The sequence below is a fragment of the Lampetra planeri genome, chromosome 36 (genome assembly GCF_965212315.1).
Source record: "Lampetra planeri chromosome 36, kcLamPlan1.2.h2, whole genome shotgun sequence".
Lineage (NCBI taxonomy): Eukaryota > Metazoa > Chordata > Hyperoartia > Petromyzontiformes > Petromyzontidae > Lampetra > Lampetra planeri.
The window spans coordinates 5322011-5343450 of record NC_136142.1 but is presented as its reverse complement, the minus strand read 5'-3'; the positions used below and the strand labels follow the sequence as shown (position 1 = coordinate 5343450).

General features: G+C 43.1%; 1 protein-coding gene across 1 annotated transcript in view; it reads left to right on the top strand.

Annotated features, from left to right (window-relative positions):
- The window catches only part of HDLBP (high density lipoprotein binding protein), a 38645-nt gene that overhangs the window by 2414 nt on the left and 14791 nt on the right, over window positions 1-21440 (top strand). Inside the window, exons 2-13 of the mRNA XM_078611395.1 lie at window positions 6114-6189; window positions 7971-8091; window positions 9985-10127; window positions 10666-10890; window positions 12474-12680; window positions 13457-13672; window positions 14108-14314; window positions 15204-15311; window positions 15951-16055; window positions 17493-17571; window positions 18288-18427; window positions 20033-20137. Coding sequence (XP_078467521.1) covers window positions 8007-8091; window positions 9985-10127; window positions 10666-10890; window positions 12474-12680; window positions 13457-13672; window positions 14108-14314; window positions 15204-15311; window positions 15951-16055; window positions 17493-17571; window positions 18288-18427; window positions 20033-20137 — 1620 coding nt within the window. The 5' untranslated portion in view covers window positions 6114-6189; window positions 7971-8006. The remainder of the gene's footprint in view (window positions 1-6113; window positions 6190-7970; window positions 8092-9984; window positions 10128-10665; window positions 10891-12473; window positions 12681-13456; window positions 13673-14107; window positions 14315-15203; window positions 15312-15950; window positions 16056-17492; window positions 17572-18287; window positions 18428-20032; window positions 20138-21440) is intronic.

Here is a 21440-nt window from a genome sequence, read left to right as displayed (position 1 = left end):
TGTACACGTGGCACATGTGCAGGGTGCAGTGCACCGCGCGTTGTGTGTACTGCTCATTGTGTGTACTGCACTGTACTGCACTGTGTACACGTGTGCAGTGCACTGCGTGTTGTGTGTACTGCACTGTACTGCACTGTGTACACGTGGCACAAGTGCAGTGTGCATTGTGTGTACTACACGGTGTACATGGGCAGTGTGCTGTGATCGGCGTGTACCGGACTGCACGTGGTACATGTGCAATGTGTGTACTGCGTTTACTGTGCTCTGATCGCACTACTTGTGAATTATACATTGCGTGCATTGTACTTTCAGCAATACACACGTGAAGTGTAATTCGTATCATGTACATAAACGTGTACTTTGTGTAATGAAGTAGTGTACCATATGCATTGCGGATATTGTATTGTGTACATACACATGCGTGTGTACTGAGCAGTACGCAACATGCAGTACAACGGACACACGTACAAAAGTACACTTCACCCGGATGTGTGTGTGCTTGCCAGATTAATGTTTGCATGAGTAGGTGCATTGTACTTTCGCACACACTAATCGATGGGCCTCGGGTTCCATCTCTGAACATTTGCATCAGCTGCAGTGACGTGTTCGCGGTTGGCCCGTGTATTTTCTTAAGCGGGCATTGAGTGGTGCTCCTCATATTCCACTTGATTCAGAGGTAGGGAATGCAAATTGCATTATTTCTATGGCAAGACCATGCGTTCGACAGTACAAGTTGCACAGCAACAGTCGAATAAGCAGTGCGTTAGATGCGTTTTTGGAATGTCCGCAGTACCCATGAACCTTTCTAGCATTACCACAGCTGACTTCCTACAAAGTGGTAGTTTTTTTCTATCTTGGAGGGATGATGGTGAACCCTTGAACCCCCATCGCAAGTTTTAGTTTGGAAACTTCAGTGCTTTCATGCTGAACATTTTGTACTGTACATGCATATAGGATTTATGCAGTTGTCACCCCCCATAGCCTCGATTCTTGTTCAAGAATGTTCCGCATTGAGATGTTTGGCCAATTCCATTTTAAAGAGGGAGGAAATTGAGGAATGAAGAAAACTTCGGATTTCCAGGGGAGTAACGTTAAAAACTCTGCACAGATAGATTCAGCAATGCATTGCAGTGCTACCGTCTGGATACCTCTGCCAAGAAGAGCAAGCACTGTATGCTATACTCCCTTCCACTGTTTTAAACACAGCCATTTTCATTGCTAATGAATGAAGCGTATACTGTAATGAACATGCTGTGTATGATGAACTTGCATTCATAAGACTATATACCATCTAACACGTGTGCAGGGTAGAACATATAAAATGCATTATGCGTTTGTAGATATCCTGTGTATCGGTTAAATTCACTGAATCTCAATGAGACAAACTTCGATAAATGTATCTACACGGCACAGTGCTGAGAGATGCACAACGTGATAATCCACGATCTCTCTGCTATTGGATGAAAGCTATTTCCCAAGCTGTCGCCATCTCTCGCAGTCTTGAGATGATGGTGATGCAACAATCAATCTAAAACCACACGGCTCGCGGTATAAATTCACACGGCTCCCCGATTGCGTATGCAGTAGCATACAATGCGGGTGTGATGCCCACGCTCTTTTGTTGGCAGAGCGGCATTTTTAAAGTGTGGATTTGTTTCGATTTAAAGCTTTCGTGACTGCAGGGATTCATCTTCTTGGTTCTTTCTGTAAAGTCACGTAGAAGGGAAATAATAAAATAATAAAAATAAAACATAATAAAATACAATTCTCACGACGTTTCGGCCACAACGCAAGCAGCCGTCCTCAGGTGTCTCCCAGACAGACCTGGTCTTCGCCTGAGGACGGCTGCTTGCGTTGTGGCCGAAACGTCGTGAGAATGATTTTATTATGTTTTATTTGTATTATTTTATTATATTATTATTTCCCTTCTACGTGACTTTACCGAAAGAACCAAGAAGATGTGGATTTGTTGTTTTATTGGGGTGTCTGGGCACGAGGTTATGCTGTTAAGAGGCAGCGCTAAGCAGAGAGCCTCTGTTCGGCGTTCACACGGGAGGGAAATGCGGAGGGGGGGGGGTCGTTGGGAGGCTCTGTCTTTGGTTGCGTGGCACATGGCCCAGCAGAAAGTGCCACGTCGCCTGGCTGGAGCCCTATGGGCGATGAGCTGTAATGCAAACAACTGAGGGGTCGATCCTGCGCCATTGCTAAAGAATGGACCCCCCCCCTACACTCGAACTTGAGTGCCTACTTAACCCTAAATGGCTCCTGCAGTGTTTATTCGTAGGTGCTAAAATGTGGCACGAAATATCATCATCCATTGTCTATTCCCTGCTTGATGAAGACCTCCTCCCTAAGCTGCTTGCATCTCTCACAATCCTAGAACACTTGCCCACCGTCTATCACGACGTAATAATCCACCCAGCATCAGCAAACGAGCTGATTGTATTGCTCCATCTCTCTGGTGAACGTGCTCACGGATGCATGCAATTCCTTGGCTGCCGTTTTCTTATTGTTCTTGATAATCGGTTTCCGTTTAGAGATGTGTATATTTTATATATACAGTATACGAGATCTAACCCAAAAACCTCTATATAATATTGCTCGCGAAAGCCTACGTGTTAAACAGATGTGGCTTGATGTGAAAAGCTATTTTGGCAATTATTTAAGATGATTAGTTAATAGCATTGTGAAAGAATAGACCATCCCTATCATTCACGTCATACTAGAGTATGTTATAGCAAACAAAGTTCTGCTGCCTGGCATATCGATGGGCCAATGCACTATGGTGACGTCACCCCACGTCTGTGTGATGACATCACCCGCATCCCACAGCGTTGAGCCAGGTTCGTGCGTTGCGTTCCCTCCACCATGGCCTTGTATCCCACGCAAATGTGTGGGCATTGGCAATTTAAACTCTAGCTCACTTCACCAGTGCCAAAGTTAGAATGTGATTGTGTTTGAATTGTATGCCATTGTGAATCTATGGTATTGTTACAGGAGACTAGCCCTAAAATTATCTAATAAAACAGGCAATATGGCACAAATGTTTATTGTTGACAAATGATGTGCATTCTGGCCTGTAGCCATTCCACAGTGGCAAATGATGACAACAGTTAAAATAATTTGATGCAAAAGATAATGGAGTAAAAGAAAATTACTTCTTATACATTAGCAAATGGTAATCCTCATTGTGAAATAAATTAGGTGATGCCGATTAGTGACCTGGTGAATGGTAATGCAACCTGTCAACCCCTTATCAGTGCCAACCTTATTACAGACTAATTCAGTCCTTATTGGTCACCCCGCACCCTTATACATCTCAGCGTTCATCCTACAAAGTCCCATCACAAGGTAGAAACACAAACAAATGGACAAAAATAATGTTTTTTTTGCCCGTATTCAAACGGCTGTACGCCGTATGGACCTAAACTCAATGTCCCTGTGCAAGAATACGTGTAAACCGTATGGGTTGATGGATATGGTAATGCATTATAATGGTCTGTGAAACAAATGGGCCACTTGTATGGTTTTTGACCTATTCCCCATGGTAAGGAGCAGACCCCAAAACCATTCAACTAACTTTAGAGATAAGCCAGTGCCCTTGGTAAAGAATGGGGCTGTTTTCCTGGATCACTTTTCCACATGGGGGTCACTTTTAGCATTCCAGCACTGCCAAGCGGCATCATGTCTCCCGGAAACGCTGCTTCCTCCCTCCAATTCTGCAAGATGATACCGCACCGAGCGGCATTAAATACTGCAATATACACGCAAGGTTAAATTGAGTTGCATTTCATGGGGTGACTGAATAGAAGGGCATGCATACAATGTGCGTTTAACCGTTTTCTTCATTTACTTGGGACAAGTTGGAACATTTTCCCCTTTTTGAGCGAGGTATGCATTCTATATTTTTATTCGGATAGGAAATTGTCATGGCTGCATGACTAGTGCCTTGTTTTGAGATCCACGTTTTTCTTTTTTAAAAGATAAAGGAATACAATAAATCGGTAAGTATTTGATGCTTTGAATATTACATAACTTGCGCATTTTTTTCCGCGTATTTTGCGTTAAACTAAAAATGCATTGGCTCGTTGATTTTAATCTTATGCTACATGCATCAATTTGTGGTCGGTAGTATTTATTATACTAACCCCCCTGCTCCCATTAGAAGCCGCTGCATCCAATTGTGAACTCTGGTTGCTGGGTTTGCGGTGCCACGCGCTAATCGCTGCACTACCGCTCCCCTTATGCCACCCACTCATTACAGTGCCATGGTGGGATCCCCTTTCCCCACACGGCCAAACACGCGCCCCCTGCTGCTACAGGATGGATATTTATAGATCGGGTTCCACTCGTTAAGCAAACAATTAGCCGGTTTTGTGAACAAATGGGTCTCTAATCGAGATGCACCTGTAGAAACATCTGTTAGAGAGGTTTCGGCCATATAATGCAATGGTCCAACCACAATATTTTGGTCATGCTACTACTCGTATATGTATGTGTAGTGGGTTCAACTGAGTCACAGACGCATTTCTTGGAGGCAATACATTTATTAAAACCAACGCACGGGGTACTACCCCCTAACAAGATAACCTATGGTGGTGGGACCACCAGGATAACTACACTAATTACACTGGAACTAGCTACAACGGACCGGACCCCAGCTTGGGTCCAGGTCCACATGTTGGTGACTCTTGTAGGACGTAGATTCTTCAGGATGAACAACAGTAGCCGGGTCCCTCCTCAGGGACCCGGCTTATATTCTCTGTGGCGTGGCTGGCTCCGCCCTTAGCCACGACCACCTTCTCGAACCCCCCGAGCAGGATCTTGACCCTGACACGTGACCACCCCTAGCCCCCACTTGGGGCCCCTGTGTAGACTTTACCAATCACGTGTCCTCAGGTCAACCAGAGTGCTATGGCCCTTAGTAACCCCATTACCTTGGCCAGCATCCTGACACCCCATCCTGTAGGGGTCAGCACTGCAAGTCGCAGCAGACATCGTGCTGCTCGCAGCAGACATCAGCGGCTATTGTGATTTTCGCCTGAAGACGGGCGCTTGTTGCGTTCGAAACGTCATGATTTATTTTGTTTTGTTTCTACCTACGTGACTTTACCGAAATAACCAAAGAGTATGGATTCCTGCAGTCACGAAAGCTTCAAATTAAGGTTTAATGATCCGTGGGAAAAAATCATTTTCCATGACTGTTGATAATAGGATTAGTAAATTGTTTTATTTCAGTTGTTTGTTTTAAAAGATAAAGAACATCGTCTTGTGTTCATCTTTCTAATCTTAAGTCTGCTTAGGCACAATCTACAGCATGTATTTATCTCGTGAATTTCTGAGCACGTTGGAGCTGTGGGTGCCTTCTTACCACCTCTGCATCGTCATGGAAAGATGTCTCCTTAGATCTGGGCTATCTGCGGCTATCCGCTTATCTGTTGATGCATTGAATAATAGGAAAGTTCTTTAATGCCGTTTATGGCTCTTAACTGGCTACATCTATTTGTGAACTAATGGATAAGAGAAAAGGGCAGTCTGCTGATTATGGAAATAAAAGCATATTAGCCCAAGTCGTGTATTTAAATCGTTTATTTCTTCACCCCTGCTCATAAAACGTAATTGGTTTAATGGCAATCTATACATACATATTTCAGACCTCTGAATAAGCTATATTTTTTGTCACATCCACAAAAGTACCAATGAAAAGTGGGCTTCTGGTACGGAGTATCAAGCCACTGACCCTAAAACAAACTGGCTGCATAATTAATCCGTTGCAGTCTACTCTTGGTCTTAAGCCTCACCTTACCATATTAATAAAAAGGTGTGCCGTTCCTGGCCCTTCCCCCCTCAACCATTATATATACGGGGTAGTATTTCTTGTGATCTCTCATTTACTTGATACAGCTGTCGTGGCTGTGACGGTTCCACCTGAAGACGGAGGCTTGTGTTGCTTCCGAAACGTCGTGAATTGTTTAATTTGTTTTATTTTACTTTTATTAATTAACATTTTTTTTACCTACGTGACTTTACCGAAAAAACCTAAGAGTATGAATCCTTGCAGTCACGAAAGCTTCAAATCTAGAATTAATCTGTTTGTTTCTTTTGTCTTACAGGGCAGACAAACCAGCCACACTGAAGCCCATAAGGTAGCTGAAACCGGACGGACTCTCTGGCAACAGTAACCATTTTGTAAGTATGACTTGTACATTTTATTTATCGTTGAGAAATATGTTCTTAAGGTAGCATATGATGTGAAACGATAGCCTAGGGAACAGGATATTTGCCTCCGAGTTTCCACAACCACCCAGTGATTTCTGTGGGGAATTATCCAGTGCATGGTTCTGTGGCTGTGAAGCGGGGAGTAAAATCCATGTGACATCATTGTTTGGAAATGTAGGCCTTTATGCACCGCAGCGGTAATCCGGAATCAAAGTTTGGAAATTACGCCCAACTTAACCGCTGCTTTCAAGAGTTTCACCTTGATGTTAGAACATAACTTCCTTTTTATGCCAGAATTTCAGCTAACGCTGAAAGTTTGGACAGCCTGAGAGTTGAATTGATGCGACATGGCTTGCATTTCGTTGCTTGGGGACTGCTTTTCATTTTAAATATTAATTCAATTATTTAACAAATTTAACATAGCAGCGCCCATGCCCGAGGACAAGAGAATTTCACGTGGAAGATATTTCTGGTTGGACTTGAACAAAACAAAAATCCCAGTTATTTTTGTATTTTTACACATGATTGTCAATCCGTTGTTTAACATTCTCAGGGCTGCAATTAAGCCACATCAAGTGGAAAAACCAACTCTTGTGTTTTTTTTGTATGCCCCTTGGTTGGGAACGGGTTGAGACGAATCCACTTGCTGCAGGAGGCTGTCGGGATTGAAACTCCCGGAGCTCAGCAAGTGCCAGCTCAGTGCCCTGACCTCTTGAGCAAATCCAGCGACCTTGGTATAAGGAGCACGTTTTTTGAAGCCCTTCCCTTCAGAGTTTCTCTTGTTTCATTTGTGTTCTCAATTCAACGTTAATCCAAGTAAATTGGAAACGCGCTCGCACGTCTAGACAAAATACCGAATAATGTGCCAGGACAGACCAACACGCTGCGTGCCTTATTTTGGCATGCCAAGTGCGTACCACACCACATTTCTCTTTTTGCAACTCTTAACATTCCAAAGATTGATTAACCTTTTCATTTTTGACACACCAAACACAAAAAGAAGCACAATTATTATAAACACTGCCTTTTTACTGAAATAAATGTTAAACGGCTGGACTCAGAATTAGGGCTATTGTCCAGAAGATTAGCCGATGATATGTATATTTATGTTAATAAAGCAGTGTTATAAATGTGGTTTTGTGCGATTCACGATTGTGCGCCAATGCAGTTAATTTAAATACCAACAAGCAGTTTAATTGGCATTGTGTTAGATATTGTGCTATTTAAAAAGATTTACAGCTGGAGATGGTCGTATGGCTTAGAGGTCAGAGCACGGAGATGGAACCACGCTTTTCTAGTGCCTAGGTTCAAATCGAGGTGACTGTGATTAAACTGGGTTCAAGCGTTGCTATTGATGGTTTCAGCTGGGTCGGCAATGAATGCACAAAAGCCAATGACTCCACAAAAATACGTCGCATTAAACGTTTTGCATTTTATTTGGATGATTTCCACCTCACGACTCTTGGGAAACATTACTCTGTAGCAAGGGGGCAAGGAAAATGCTGCCCTCTACTGTGTAGACTAGAGGTCGCTTGAAGGGACCTCGGGAGCAATTCTGTGGACCATCCTCTTCCACAAAGGGCTGCACTAATGTGCGATTTATCCAAATGGCTTCCTTGTCGCAAGGCATGACTGATGGCATGCAAATGCATTTGTTGCCTCTTGACAAGACTCCGATGGCACAATCGAAATATAAAAAAGACTTTCCAAATGCTGTTCTGTTGAGTGTTGGTTTTTTTGTATTTTGCCAGTGGTGTACTGTACGACTTTGCAACCGGATATCGACTATGAGTTCGGACGCAGTGTTAGCACCTGAAGGCTTCACCGAACAGAATGGCAACATTAGCAGCCCGGAGTTGGGAGTCACTAAAGGTTAGTAGCTTGCACACACTGACATGCACTGGTTTCATCGTTGTGGCGTGCATCAGCTTGTACGTGTAAATGTTATATGTTTGCTTAAAAAAAAAACACTCGGGTGTTTAAACATTTTGATGCGTAGGTGAACTTGATGTTCGGACAGAAATTAATTGTCATTTTTCTAAATTATGAACATTTAAATGCAAAATCATCTCGACGATACGACAAAAAGGAGGACATGGGAGTTGTAAGCATGGTATAGATTTGTTTTGCTGGTTGTGCTTAGGTAAATTCGATTCGATTTTTAGGAGTATAAAAAAATAAAGATTGCACTCTGTTAATTTTTCATCCTTAATGTTCGGAATGTTTAATGGTTTTTTCAACTTCCTAATTGGCACAACTTCTAAAAAGGCAGTTTTATAATCAAATTAATTTATGCCGTAATAAAGGTATTTTAGCCTTAAGTGGTGAGGAGACAAGTGTGTAATATCACTTCATGCCTTAGTACGTAACAAATGGGAATGCTGATTTCCAAGTGTAAATGTTTAAAATGGTGCTTGTTTCAAACGTTGAAATATTAACCCTTCGCAAAACCCTTGTGTTCAAATACTCCTAATGTCTTATCCAAATTGCCGGTTCAAAAATATTGTGTTGTTTTTAATAAATTACATTCGGCACCAGGTCGCATCCTTATCTACTCCCAGCATGCGTGCATTGTTTACGAATTTTATTAATGTAAAACATTACCATTACGTACAAAAGGGGTAAACTTACAATACAACGCTGCCAAAAAAAGTCACTGTACAACCAAATGTGCGATCTAAATTTAGTGCACAGAATTTTAAAACGGTTGCGCACATACACACAGTTGCACATACGGCATGTTCTTTAAGTTGGAATTTGAACATTAAGGGTCTGTCGGCCATCCCAGAAGCTTGGAAGTAATGCATTCCACATTTTGTGACCTGCAAGTGCAAAAGCAGCTTTTTGCCAGAAGGCTGTTTTGTGCATGGAATGTCAACGAGGCATTGAATTGTACCCCCAAAGGTCAATCTTCAGAGCGGCAAGTCAGAAAAGCTAAGCCACGTCAAGTCTTGGTGGCCATAAGCTACATTCCACGTTTAATTCCTTGCCAGAAAGCTGGAAGGCTTGTAGTAGGAATGGCACAGCATGAAAATGCGTCCCCTCACAAATTTAATATTTCTTCATAATTCATCGTTCAGGGGATGTTTATTTTTCCGAACCCGTGAAAAGGTGCAGTTTTTAAATGTGGGCCAATATCCGACTAATGACACGTGCTAATATAACTCTTATTAATGCCTGTCGTTGATGCTAATAATATGATGAATTCGTCATGCAACTCCTCTGAACTGTACTAAACAAAGTTACTTAGTAGGTTTTCACGGTTGTGATGTATAGCTCTCCGCTGTTATTTTTGCATTATACTTTGTGTTGTTTGGCATGACCATTCCACTCCATGTGCTGAATATTGAGTTGCTGGAGTAAATGTCGAACGTCATGCCGCACAGCATGTGGTACAGCACAAAAATGCACTGGAGAGCTGTAATATAAAATAATTAACAGGAAGGTCTTGTTTTGTGCATGTGCCATTGCAAAATATTCTGACCTACCTAGAAAAAGATAGTTTTGTTTAAAACTAGTTAGTGGGATTGAGGGCCGGTCTGTTTTGCAATGCCCATTTAAGAAAGAAAAAAAATGCGATCGGTTTGCCTGTGCTTAATTCAAAAGCTTGTGCAAAGTTCAGTTTAGCTTAGGGTAAGCAATAACATAGTTTGTCACTTTTTAATTTTACAGCGGTGCGATAATTTAAAAGCGTTTAGAAATGACAGTGACGTGCGTGGAATGTTTGTGTGTGCGCGCGCGGCACGAACCGCGTGGTCGCCGCAGGAGGGCTTGATGACGAAGCGTACATCCCGACCTACTTTGAGGCCTTCCCTCCTCTGCCGGAGAAGAACCAAGCTGATATGCCTACAGCCCCAATCGGGGCTTGGAATAAGATCCGCCCACTGCGCTCGTCTGTCATTACTCAGGTGCTGGGAGCGTTCGGTCTGTTACAGCTGTCTGTTGGCGGAGTGGGGGAAGGGGATCGTTGTTAACGTTGGCTGTAAACTTACATCGGCACTGCATTTAATCATGAGTTGCTTGTTCATAATAAAGGTGTTTGGGTCCAGTCGCGTAAATATAACCCACCACCACCACCCATCGCAGCCAATTAGTAAGGTTTGTCACGTTAACAAAACTTGCCTATTGGCTATTACTTCACATTGGTGTGATGGCGAGTAAAGCCACAACGTTTGCAATCGAGTACAACGTTTATCATTCGTTGTTTGGCCCTCCCATTTAACGTTACCTGTTTACATCATGCGTGTCACATTTTGCCTCCGTGTTTCACAAAGCTCATTCTTTATCCTTGCCGGTTGGCATTAGAATATATGGTTCTGTATATTTTACAGAGGTGGATTTGATTTACGACACCTCGCACACTCCTAATTTATTACTGTAAATGAAATATGCCAGTGTAACCAAGCGGTCATCTGAGAGGCTTGTACTCTGCTCCGATTTTTTTAGGTGTTCCATGTACCGCTTGAGGAGCGTAAGTTCAAGGAAATGAATCAGACCCAGTTCGGAGAGGGGGGAGAGCAGGGCAAGATCTGCTTGGACATCATGCAGAAGACCGGCGCGCATATTGAGCTCTCTCTCGCCAAAGACCAAGGCCTCTCCATCATGGTTACCGGGAAGCACGAGTTTGTCATGAAGGCTCGCAAGGAGATTTTCGCCAAACTGCAGACCCAGGTACACGTTGGTGACTGGATTGCAGTCGGGAGTGTTGTGCAATCCGCAGTGAAGGGTGGAATGGTTCACGACTTTCCCCGTTTCTCATTGACATTGAAAACTTCTAAATGTTTCAAGTGAGTCTGCTATTAAGATTTGACATTAGTAACGATGATAATGATACCGATATGACCCATGAATGCCTCCACTGAGTCTCGCAGACCTGTTCAGGAAAAGTCCTGCATTGAAATGTTTGAAATGGCCATTGGTGAATGTTTGACATGTGGGAGGACACTGGGAGTACCCACGGAAAACCCACACACATGCGGGCGGTGACACCTTTCACGACCATCTCCTGGCCTCCCCATAGTGCCACTCTTATAACAGCTGGCAAGCCCTGGTGGTCACCGATCCAAAGTACCAAGGAGGTTGAACTCTACTTCGATCTGATAGGCTTGGTCATTTGGTTGTATTTTTGATTGTAACATTGCAGTTTGAGAATTTGGCATTAACGAATGCTACCGACTCCTTGAAGCTATCTCCTTATGTCTACGGCATTAACACTGAGCCAAAAATGCCGATAACTTCTTGTCCGACTCTCTTGGCCTTGGGAATAAAACTGAACCACAAACATTTTTAAGATTCTTAAGTCTGGCTGTGAGCCTCAGGCGTTGACACTGAGCCAATAATGATACCCATCTATACGAGGGACATACGTCTGCCGTCTGGGAGAATAGAAACCGCACCGGTGCGGCCTGTGACCCAAAAGCAAATGGCGTATGTTTACAATATGTTTAAAGCTCCACATGGTGTTTTTCACACAACCTCCAGATAATGGCACATATAGAAGGACGTTTTCACAAAAGAGGAACAAAGTCAGCTGCCATTGTAAACATGTGCAACATTTCCCAGTCAAATAGCAGTTCTGTCCCAAGATACTATTTAGACTGATAGCTTTTGTAAAGAAGGCGATTGTGCATATTTTTTCTGTAGAAGAACCAGAGTAATACAGGCCGATCCATTTTAAGATACCCCACGAGTTTCTCACGACCCTCTTCTCAATGGGTGATTGAATATACGGTGAAAGTGACGGCTCCATATCTCACACAGGAACATTGAAAGATATGATGACTTGAGATTGGTGGAATGCGTGTAGAAGCTTTGAAATTAAGTGTCGTTTTCTCAAATTTTCACCTACTGCTTTCGTGGGGTATTAATATAATGTATTGCCCTGTGCTTGTACCTATGTAATGTTCAATAAAATATCTTTCGAAAGTAGTTCCGTGAGATTTCTATTTGCAGGATATTCTCGAAAAATTGGTGGTTCATTGTTCTCCGGCAGTAACCAATCAAAACGGTTAATTTCACGGCTGGATGTTGATAGCACGATTTGGAACAAGCTTAATTTTAAGAAATATACAATTGGTAAAACTTGTAGGATTTAAACCGTAGTTCTCTGAACTTCAACCCAAGTTGTAAGATTTGAGTCTGGGTTCTTACAGGTATAGGTTCACTGCTCCGAAATGGCTGTGAATTTGGTAATAAGATGACGAAAAGATGACCAGTGACAACTGGAGCCTAATTGATGCTGCTCTTGAACGCAGGCAACTGCAATGGTGGCCATCCCCAAGGAGCATCATCGCTACATCATCGGACGCAACGGAGAGAAGCTGCAGGATCTGGAGCTTAGAACGGCAACCAAGATTCAGATCCCCCGACCTGACGATACCAGCAACCAGATTAAGATCACCGGCACCAAGGAAGGCATCGAGAAAGCCCGGCATGAGATTCAGCTAACTTCGGCAGAGCAGGTATTCACATCGCTGCACATGTATGGGCTCACCTGGAACCAGTGGTGTGTGGTGGTTTCGATGCATTTAACAATGTATTGATTTAAATCTTGACTTAAAGCTTTCGTGACTGCAGGAATTTATATTCTTTGGGTCTTTCGGTAAAGCCACGTATATAGAAAAAATAATTAAAAAGAAATTGCTTTTTTCACCAGATGACGATTGCTTGTGTTGCGATCGAAACGTCGTGATGTTTTAATTATTTTTTTCTATCTACTTTGCTTTACTGAAAGACCCAAAGAAAATGTATTGATTTGTTGATTTTAACATCTATTCTTCCACTTGTACATCTATAGACTCATTTGTGTGTATGATACTACTTGTATTTCTATCTCTAAGACACCAGACTGTACCGAATGGTGTTAGAACTACACGTGGGAGGTGTAGCTAACTTCATCCATAAGCAGGCGATCAATGAGTTGCCTAACTGTAACTGCAGTGAAGTGAACTCCATTACTCAAGATCCCAGATGCCATCAAATGGCATCTTCAAACTCAACATGCAGTTATCAACTAATCCGTTGCTTTTCAAAGTCGTATGGAAGAATAATAATGTTTTAATCGTATACGTTCTATATGATTGGTTTCACGTGACTCAAGATCTTGAGTCTGCTGCCATTTTTAAAGGTACCCACGGTAATTAATCATAAAAAGTAGCCGATTACAATATTGAGCCAATTTAACCGACTGATCGTCCCAGGGGTAATTGTGACAATGGTGGCGGCGTTGTGCGTCCAGGACAAACGCGCTGTCGAGCGCATCAGCATCGACAAGGTGTTCCATCCGTTCATCTCGGGGCCGCACAGCCGGATAGTGACCGAGCTGATGCAGGAGACGGGAGCCCGTGTCAACATCCCCCCTCCGAGCGTCAACAAGGACGAGATCGTCATAACCGGCGAGAAGGAGGCCGTGGCTCAGGCCGCCGCGAGGATCCGTGACATTTACGAGGAGAAGGTGAACTTTTTAAGGACCTAATTTTTTTAATCGCGGCGTTGCATTCACGGTTCATTTATCATGGCACGAAAGAGCACATTAGGTCTCGCTTGTATAAGAAGTGGAATGTGTGGTGTGATAAAATACAAAAAAAACACCTGTTGTTGTTTTAGACAAGAGTACGCAACCCTGGTTGTACATCTACCCTCTGTCAATCCACTGCTCGATGAGGGCCTCCCCGCGCCGTGCGGGGTCGGTGTTATTTGACCGTTCTAACACCACACCGGTCAGTGTGGATTGGCGAAGGCGGGATGAGCATATTACAGCACAACAGTGGATTTTGCTGCACCGTCCTCCGCACTGCCCCACGACGACAATCATTGTGGAGCAATCGAAAGGAACGAACGCGAGTGGTTCTTCGAAGCTCGACTTAATCTCTTTGCAACCCGTGTGCAGAAGCGCAAGACTACCACCATTTCCGTGGAGGTGAAGAAGTCCCAGCACAAGTACATCATCGGGCCGCGTGGCAACACGCTGCAGGAGATCTTGGACCTGACAGGCGTGTCTGTGGAGATGCCCTCGGTGGAAAGCAACTCCGAGACCATCATCCTGCGCGGCGAGCAGGAGAAGCTCGGCCCGGCTCTCACGCAGGTCTACGCCAAGGTGCGGGTTTGAGGCTTAACGCTCGTGGTCAGCGGTTAGTGATGGTGCTAAATGTACTCTGGTGACCTACCGCTCCCCTCTTACCTCCATTCTACTCCCCTCCACGCACTCTCCTTACTCTCACCTCCCTTTTCCTCTTTGCACACCGAGCTCTCACCCTCAATGTACTCTGCTCAATGTACTTTGCTACCTCTCCTCTCTCCCCTTACTGTGTTCCCCTCGATGCACTCTACTACCTCTCCACTGTCACCTTACCATATTCCCATCTGTGCTCTCCTTACCCCCTCTCCACTCACTATGCTCCCCTCTGTGAATTCTCTTCCCTGCCCCATCGCATCTTCCACCTTCCATAAGTGAAACAAATATTACTCGAATGCTACGAGAGTATGCATCGTTTATAAGTGCTGCAATTACCAACTGGTGTATATGGCACAATAGACTGGGGATTGTTATTATTCACCTCGTATGTTGGTTACGAAAATTACAGTGGTATTACATTTTTGATGGTGTTTAATAAAGCATTAGTATTTAATAATGAACACTTGCTTTCTCAAAATTTCTAACAGTGATATAAATTATTGGCAGAATTCTTCTCCATCCTCTGCAACGCTGATAACATTTCACTGCAACGAGACAAGTCGACTATCAGATGGGTCGCAGCTGCTTAATGCGTCCTAACTGGTAGTTCATATGTCATTTACATTTTTCGATCATTTTCTTGGGCACAAGACATTCAAGTCTGCTTTAGGTTATTTCAATATATGCCTTTTATTAAGCTGTGGTACATTATTTAATGCTTTGTTCAGTAGCACTGTTTCTAATGTGATTTGAGTAACAAGAGATGTGTTCATGTACCGTGCTTGTGGTATTTCCCGTTGTTGTGGCCCAGGCGAGCAGTGTGGCCTGCATGGATGTGTTTGCCCCAGCCTGGCTCCATCGCTTCATCATTGGAAAGAAGGGGCAGAACATCAGCCGCATCAGTCAGAACCTACCCAAGGTAAGTGTTGCCTCCCCTAGAGGATATACATCAATACCTTTTTTTCCCCCCACTGTACAACCGGAACCATGCTGGGGTTGTGCTGAATCAGCCCAGCTGCTGACATCTCACGGAGTGAACAGGAACAAGAAGCATATAGATAACGCATTGATGCTGTGTCAGAGTTGTTACCGAGCGTGACATCACACACGGAAAGAAACGTGTCATTGGCCCAGCCGCCTCTGGCCCTTCATGGAGCCAATGTGTATCGGTTTGGTTCTATAACTCGGCTCCACAAACGACTAGTGAAATACCACTCGGACCGTGAGGGCCTGTGTAGGCAAACTGATCTACCAGTTGTAAAGGGGTACAACTTGCACCAACTTGCACAGCTGGTTTCTCCTGCGACAAGTGCGTTGTGCACAACTTTTAATATTTGTACAACCATAAACAAGCGTCTCATCGCATAATCTTAATGCAACCCCCTGGCTGCTATTTGTCTTCCCACCAAATAAAGGTTACGAGGTGGGTCGTAATTTGAGCAATTCCCAGAGTATTTGTATGCCAAGTCGACCCTGATTTAGGGGTGAGAACTAGCTATCGGACTCCCACCTCTGCTGACCACGTGATGTTGTTTTCCCCACTGTTGCGTTGTATCAGGTGCACATTGAGTTCACGGATGGCGAAGATAAGATCACCATCGAGGGACCAACAGAGGAGGTGCATCAGGCTCAGGCTCAGATGGAGGAGATCATTAAAGACCTGGTGAGGCCCTAAGGGTTACTGGGAAACCAATGGAAGTTATCTTTTACATGGATATCTAAGCTGGAAACTTTACGTGAAAACTAACAATGAAGATAACCTTGGCTCACAACTGAAGTGGAGAGCGGTGTTTAATAATAGTGGTGATTTTTAGCAAAACATTGATTTGCGCTATGACCGTGTGTGTGGTTATTACACATGTACAGATTTGCCCCATCCGTGGGCGATTTGATGGATTTCTCTTGGTTCCCGATCCCCAATCTGTCGAGGGATTATTTTTTCTCTTGCTTTTATAATTTTCTTTTGTTTGTCTTATTTGTACATACATTGTTTGTTGTTGTTGCTCTTATATCTTAAATGTAGCAGCATAGAATTTGCATAGTTTTTTATGAATAATTGATTCTTGCACACCCGATTCTGTGCATGTTTTGCGAGCGTAAGAATACATTTTGATTAATAAATCGATGCATTGTTCATGATGAGTAATGATTAATCGAAGGAGTAGTACATGTTTTTGCCTTGATAGAATTAATTCAAATATTGTTAAGATATGAATATATTTGTCATCAAATTGATCAAAATTGGTCAATTGTGAACTTTTCTGATGGGTGTAACTTAATATTCTTTATCCGTCAACATAGTTGTAGAATTTTAAAGATTGTTAAATTGTTACGTATCATCACGTTACCCTTGTTTGATTGTTTGGCCATTTATTAAGTGACATAGTCCTGTCATATAATTGGTAATTCATTGATTTATAACACAGTCCACATTTAAAATTTTGGTCCTAAATAGCCTTGCGCAGCTTTAGAAGGTTTACTAGATTAGATATATTTTTTATGTTCTACTACAGTCACAGACTAAATTAACCTTGGTGACAAAAAAAAAAACGTTTACCATAATTACAATTGGACTACAACTGAAATGCATTTTTTTACAAATTATTTGTTATAAGGGCAAGCTGTAGCTAAACAACCAGGTGTCTATATCTTAGTGTTGGTCTGATGTACGTTTTACCGACTCCTGAGACTGCTACAGTGCAGACGACAGGCGCCATGAGAGGTCACAGAGAAAGAAACGCAATCCCCCAAAGGGTTCGTGGCAGTGCTGTGAAATTGGCACGCAAAGAAAGGGGACTTTTTAAAAGCTTTGGTTTAGTGGGAAAAAAATATTCGTAAAATCCGGACCAAGCAGGGTTGTGATATAATGTGTATGGAACAAAGGGAAAAACGCATGCAGCATGAAGCTCATTCATTTCATACAGCCGATGTTATTTAATTAGTGCGCACTGCCAATATGTCCTTTTGTCCTCTTTCGGTGCACTGACTAATGTTCTTTAAAACCGTTGTTCCTAAGCAGTTTTTCACACCTGACTATGAAATTGATTGGTTGGTTGGGTGTGAGCCAAGACACCAAGCATTTTCATTTTTGTTTTCTCAGTGTGGCCGTATGGATTTCACGGAGATTACAGTCGATCAAAAGTTTCATCGCCATCTCATAGGAAAGAGTGGTTCAAACAGTAAGTGCTTCACATTGGCAGGGAATGTAACAGGGTTTGAGTTAAATTGCATACGTAATGTTTTTTTCTTTAAATTACCTTGCCTAACTGTAGCGTATTGGTGCCTGGGTGTGTGGGTGTGGATGATAAGTGGGGAGCAGTGGCACACAGTTGATGGTGCACTACACTGTAAACCTCGTAACCCCGGTTCGATTCCCTGCCACGGCTAACATCATTGGCATTATAGCTGAACCAGTGCTGGGTCTCCCTTGGGTTGATGCCATCTTAAATAAGTACCTGGTGTGGAACCAAAGGCACTCAGTTGGGTATGGTGCTGGTCATCTTGCCCCCTTACTGAACTCAATGGGTGCTCGCTAACAGCATTTGCGCCCATCGTATATAAGGCTATACTGGTGATCTTGTCTTTTATGCATGGTGTATATTAGCAATGCAATATGTGGCCATGCATTGCAATTGTATTGATATTATATATGGCAGCAAGGTTTTTACAGTTCAATCACAAAGCTGAGTTGTGTATACATCATGTTTACCAAACTGCTGGTGTTCTTATCACCATCATATGCTACAATGGAACATATATGCGAAAACAAGCCTTTTTCTACAAACATAATACCTAACCTTTGCAATAATTTATTCTCCTGGTGGGGTCAGTTGTGTTACCATGTTAAATTCCATGCAACCCTTATGTGAACACGTGTGTGTGTGTATCCTTCAAGTTAACCGCATAAAGGACCTTTACAAGGTGCTGGTGCGAATCCCACCGGACCATGACAAGAACAACTTGATTCGTATCGAGGGAGACCCGCAGGGGGTGCATCTGGCTGCCAAGGAGCTGCTGGAGATGGCCACGCGTATGGTAAGGGGCTCTATGGAAAAAAAGGATATTCTAGATTTGAAGCTTTCGTGACTGCAAGGATTCATACTCTTAGGTTTTTTTTCCGGTAAAGTCATGTAGGTGAAATAAATAAATAATAAAAAATTTCTTACTAATAATAGAAATAAAATAATAAATCACGACGTTTCGGAGGCAACACAAGTCTCCGTCATCAGGTGGAACCGTCACAGCTAAATTTATTGCATCAAGTGAATTAAATTTAGCTGTGACGGTCCCACCTGATGACGGAGACTTGTGTTGCCTCCGAAACGTCGTGATTTATTATTTTATTTCTATTTTTATTTCTTTTATTTTTTATTTTTTACCTACGTGACTTTACCGAAAATACCTAAAAAAGTATATGTGTACACCAAATCATTATTATATTCTCATGGCACAAGGCTATCATAAAGGTGCTTTATTTCAGACAATTATAATCTGCAGTAGATTCACATTAGGGGGCAATGTTGCCTGTGTTGTGGCTTTACCCAATTTGAATTATTTGTTAACTTTGTGGGTAAATTTCGAATTTGGCCAATTTGGACCATGATGTCAGGACACGTGGCTTACTCTTTGAAATAACGCCACAGGATCTTTTGACATCCGCTGTGAAGCTGACGGCGCATTTTCTTTGGTTTAATGCACCCGCAGTATTAACCAGGGCATCCACTGGGTCCGAACCACGAACATTGCCAGCTTGTCCGCAAACACACCACTCCTTGACCTTGTTATCTCCCTCCATAATAAGCACACTTCACATGGGAGAGAGGGGCTTTTTTACATTACGTGTCGGTGCCTGTGATGCTATTTCTGGAAATGTGCCCGATTTTCGAATCTTGAAAGCCAAGCAGGTTTGAGCCTGCATTGGCTGATTACCATGCATTACACTGGTGTCATAGGCTGCTGCAGGGCTATGTTGACAGTGCAGCAAACGCCATAGTAATACTGTACGTCTATGCTTTCCACCTTGAACTCTCACGCAGACGAGCTCAGTGAAGCATAGATCTTATGACCCCCACCATCCGGACGGCGTGGGGAGGCCATCATCCAGCAGTTGATAAACAGCCCTTTGTTAATCTGCTGTGGGATGAACGCCTCCCCACTCGGTATGAGGTTATCTGACCCTACTTCACCTTGCTGGTCAGTGCAGGTTGTTGAAGTGAGACGAGGCTAGAAACCGTTCAGATATTAACATCCACGGAGGTCGGTCGTAGCCAGGAAGTCCATTTTCTGTCGACAGGTTTTTTTTTGTTTAGTCTGCTAACCAGTGCGCCACCGCAACCTTCTTAATGCATCTCATCCGCAGGTCCACATTTAAATTGTATGTTTAGTGACAGTACTGTTCCTGAACTTGGTCGGGTAGTGACAGTGATGTATGGTTTAATTTAGCAAGTGGATTTTTATAACTCTCATTCGTTACCTGGGTTGGTGCATTTAATCAGCATTTTGTATCGTGTTCCCTTAATCTGTCTCTGAGGACGCATACTGTAGGGAAAGTTAAGCAGGTATAGTTTTACTCATCTGGAAATGTATCGTGTAAAAAAAAACGTGTTCTAACCATCATTGCACGTCTCTGTTTCTCAACAGGAAAATGAACGCACCAAGGACCTAATTATTGAGCACAAATTGCACCGTGCCATCATTGGCCAAAAGGGAGAGAGAATCAAGGAAGTCCGTGAGAAATTCCTTGAGGTCAGTGCTGAAATGTAAAGGTGATGGCGTACAATTAATTTCCGTGGTACAATTGCATCGCCTAGGTCAGGGGTCGGCAACCTACGGCTCCGGAGCCGCATGCGGCTCTTTACGGGCTGCTTCTTGACAATATGTACGTATGTACAGTATGTACACAGATGCATTGCGGCTCTTGAAATACTGAATTTTGTACCGAATTGGAAAGAAATGGCTCTTCTTGTTATTTTGGTTGCCGACCCCTGGCCTAGGTGGTCTCTCCGTTGTACCCACACTTTACCCCATCGCATGCGACCTGCCGACTGTGGTGCCCCCATTTATACCCGTTGGGTGGACAGTGGCGGAGGGGATTTAAGAAACCTTGCACTGTTTGTTTCAACTGCTGCACAGGGAAATCGAACTGGTAACCTCTGAATTGCAAGTCCAGTGTGCTGACATTTATACCGTGGCGGCATTCTCGGCTTGACTTTACCAACGTTTTATTTTGCGCTGTCAAATGTTTGGTGTGTTTTTAAAGGGTTTGCTTGCCATGTGTTGTGTGAAGTCCCCTCTGAGTCGACACCATTTGATACGCAGTACCGTATTATTCATCTCGCACCCATATGAATACATTTTCTTCAGTTGCCCCTTTGTGTGCGTTTCTGCTCTTGGCTATCATCTAAATCCGTTAGATTATTGGAGGTTGGTATTTCTTCTGGGAGTGTTCTATGCATAACTATTAATGTCCTCTGCAATGTGTCAAAATAAGTATTGGCTCATTTGCCTGTTTCTCTCTTGGTTAACTTAAGCATGCACCAGTTTTTTACATATATAAAATAAATGGAGACATTAAGATTAGCTGAAAAATAAGCGGAAACGTACATTCACCAACATGTTAATTAAACCTTTATTTTCAACATGAAAAGTTCCCTTGTATATATTTTCATCTTGACTTGTAATCTCTATATTTTCCTTGTGTTCTTCCAAGTGTTGGGCAGCACTCCCTCTCATTTTTCATTCTGAGCTCGATGTTGGAAAAAATCCATACTCTCCTTGTTCCTTTATCATTGCCCAGGCTTTCCCGTGATGTAGCCTTTGTTAACGTCCCAATAAGAGGGGTCTGTTCCAAGAGGTGTACGCATTGTAAAGACCTAAGAGGGATAACATTGTGGCTGAGCTGCCCCCTTAATGAGATTCTCACGACGAACAAGCTCACTTTTTCTATCGACTGCCGTCATCAGGGTCATTAACACGGCGTAATTCGGTCACGTAAATGCACCTCGACTGTATTTCTAATCGGTTTACGACCTTTGGCTTAGAAGCAGGT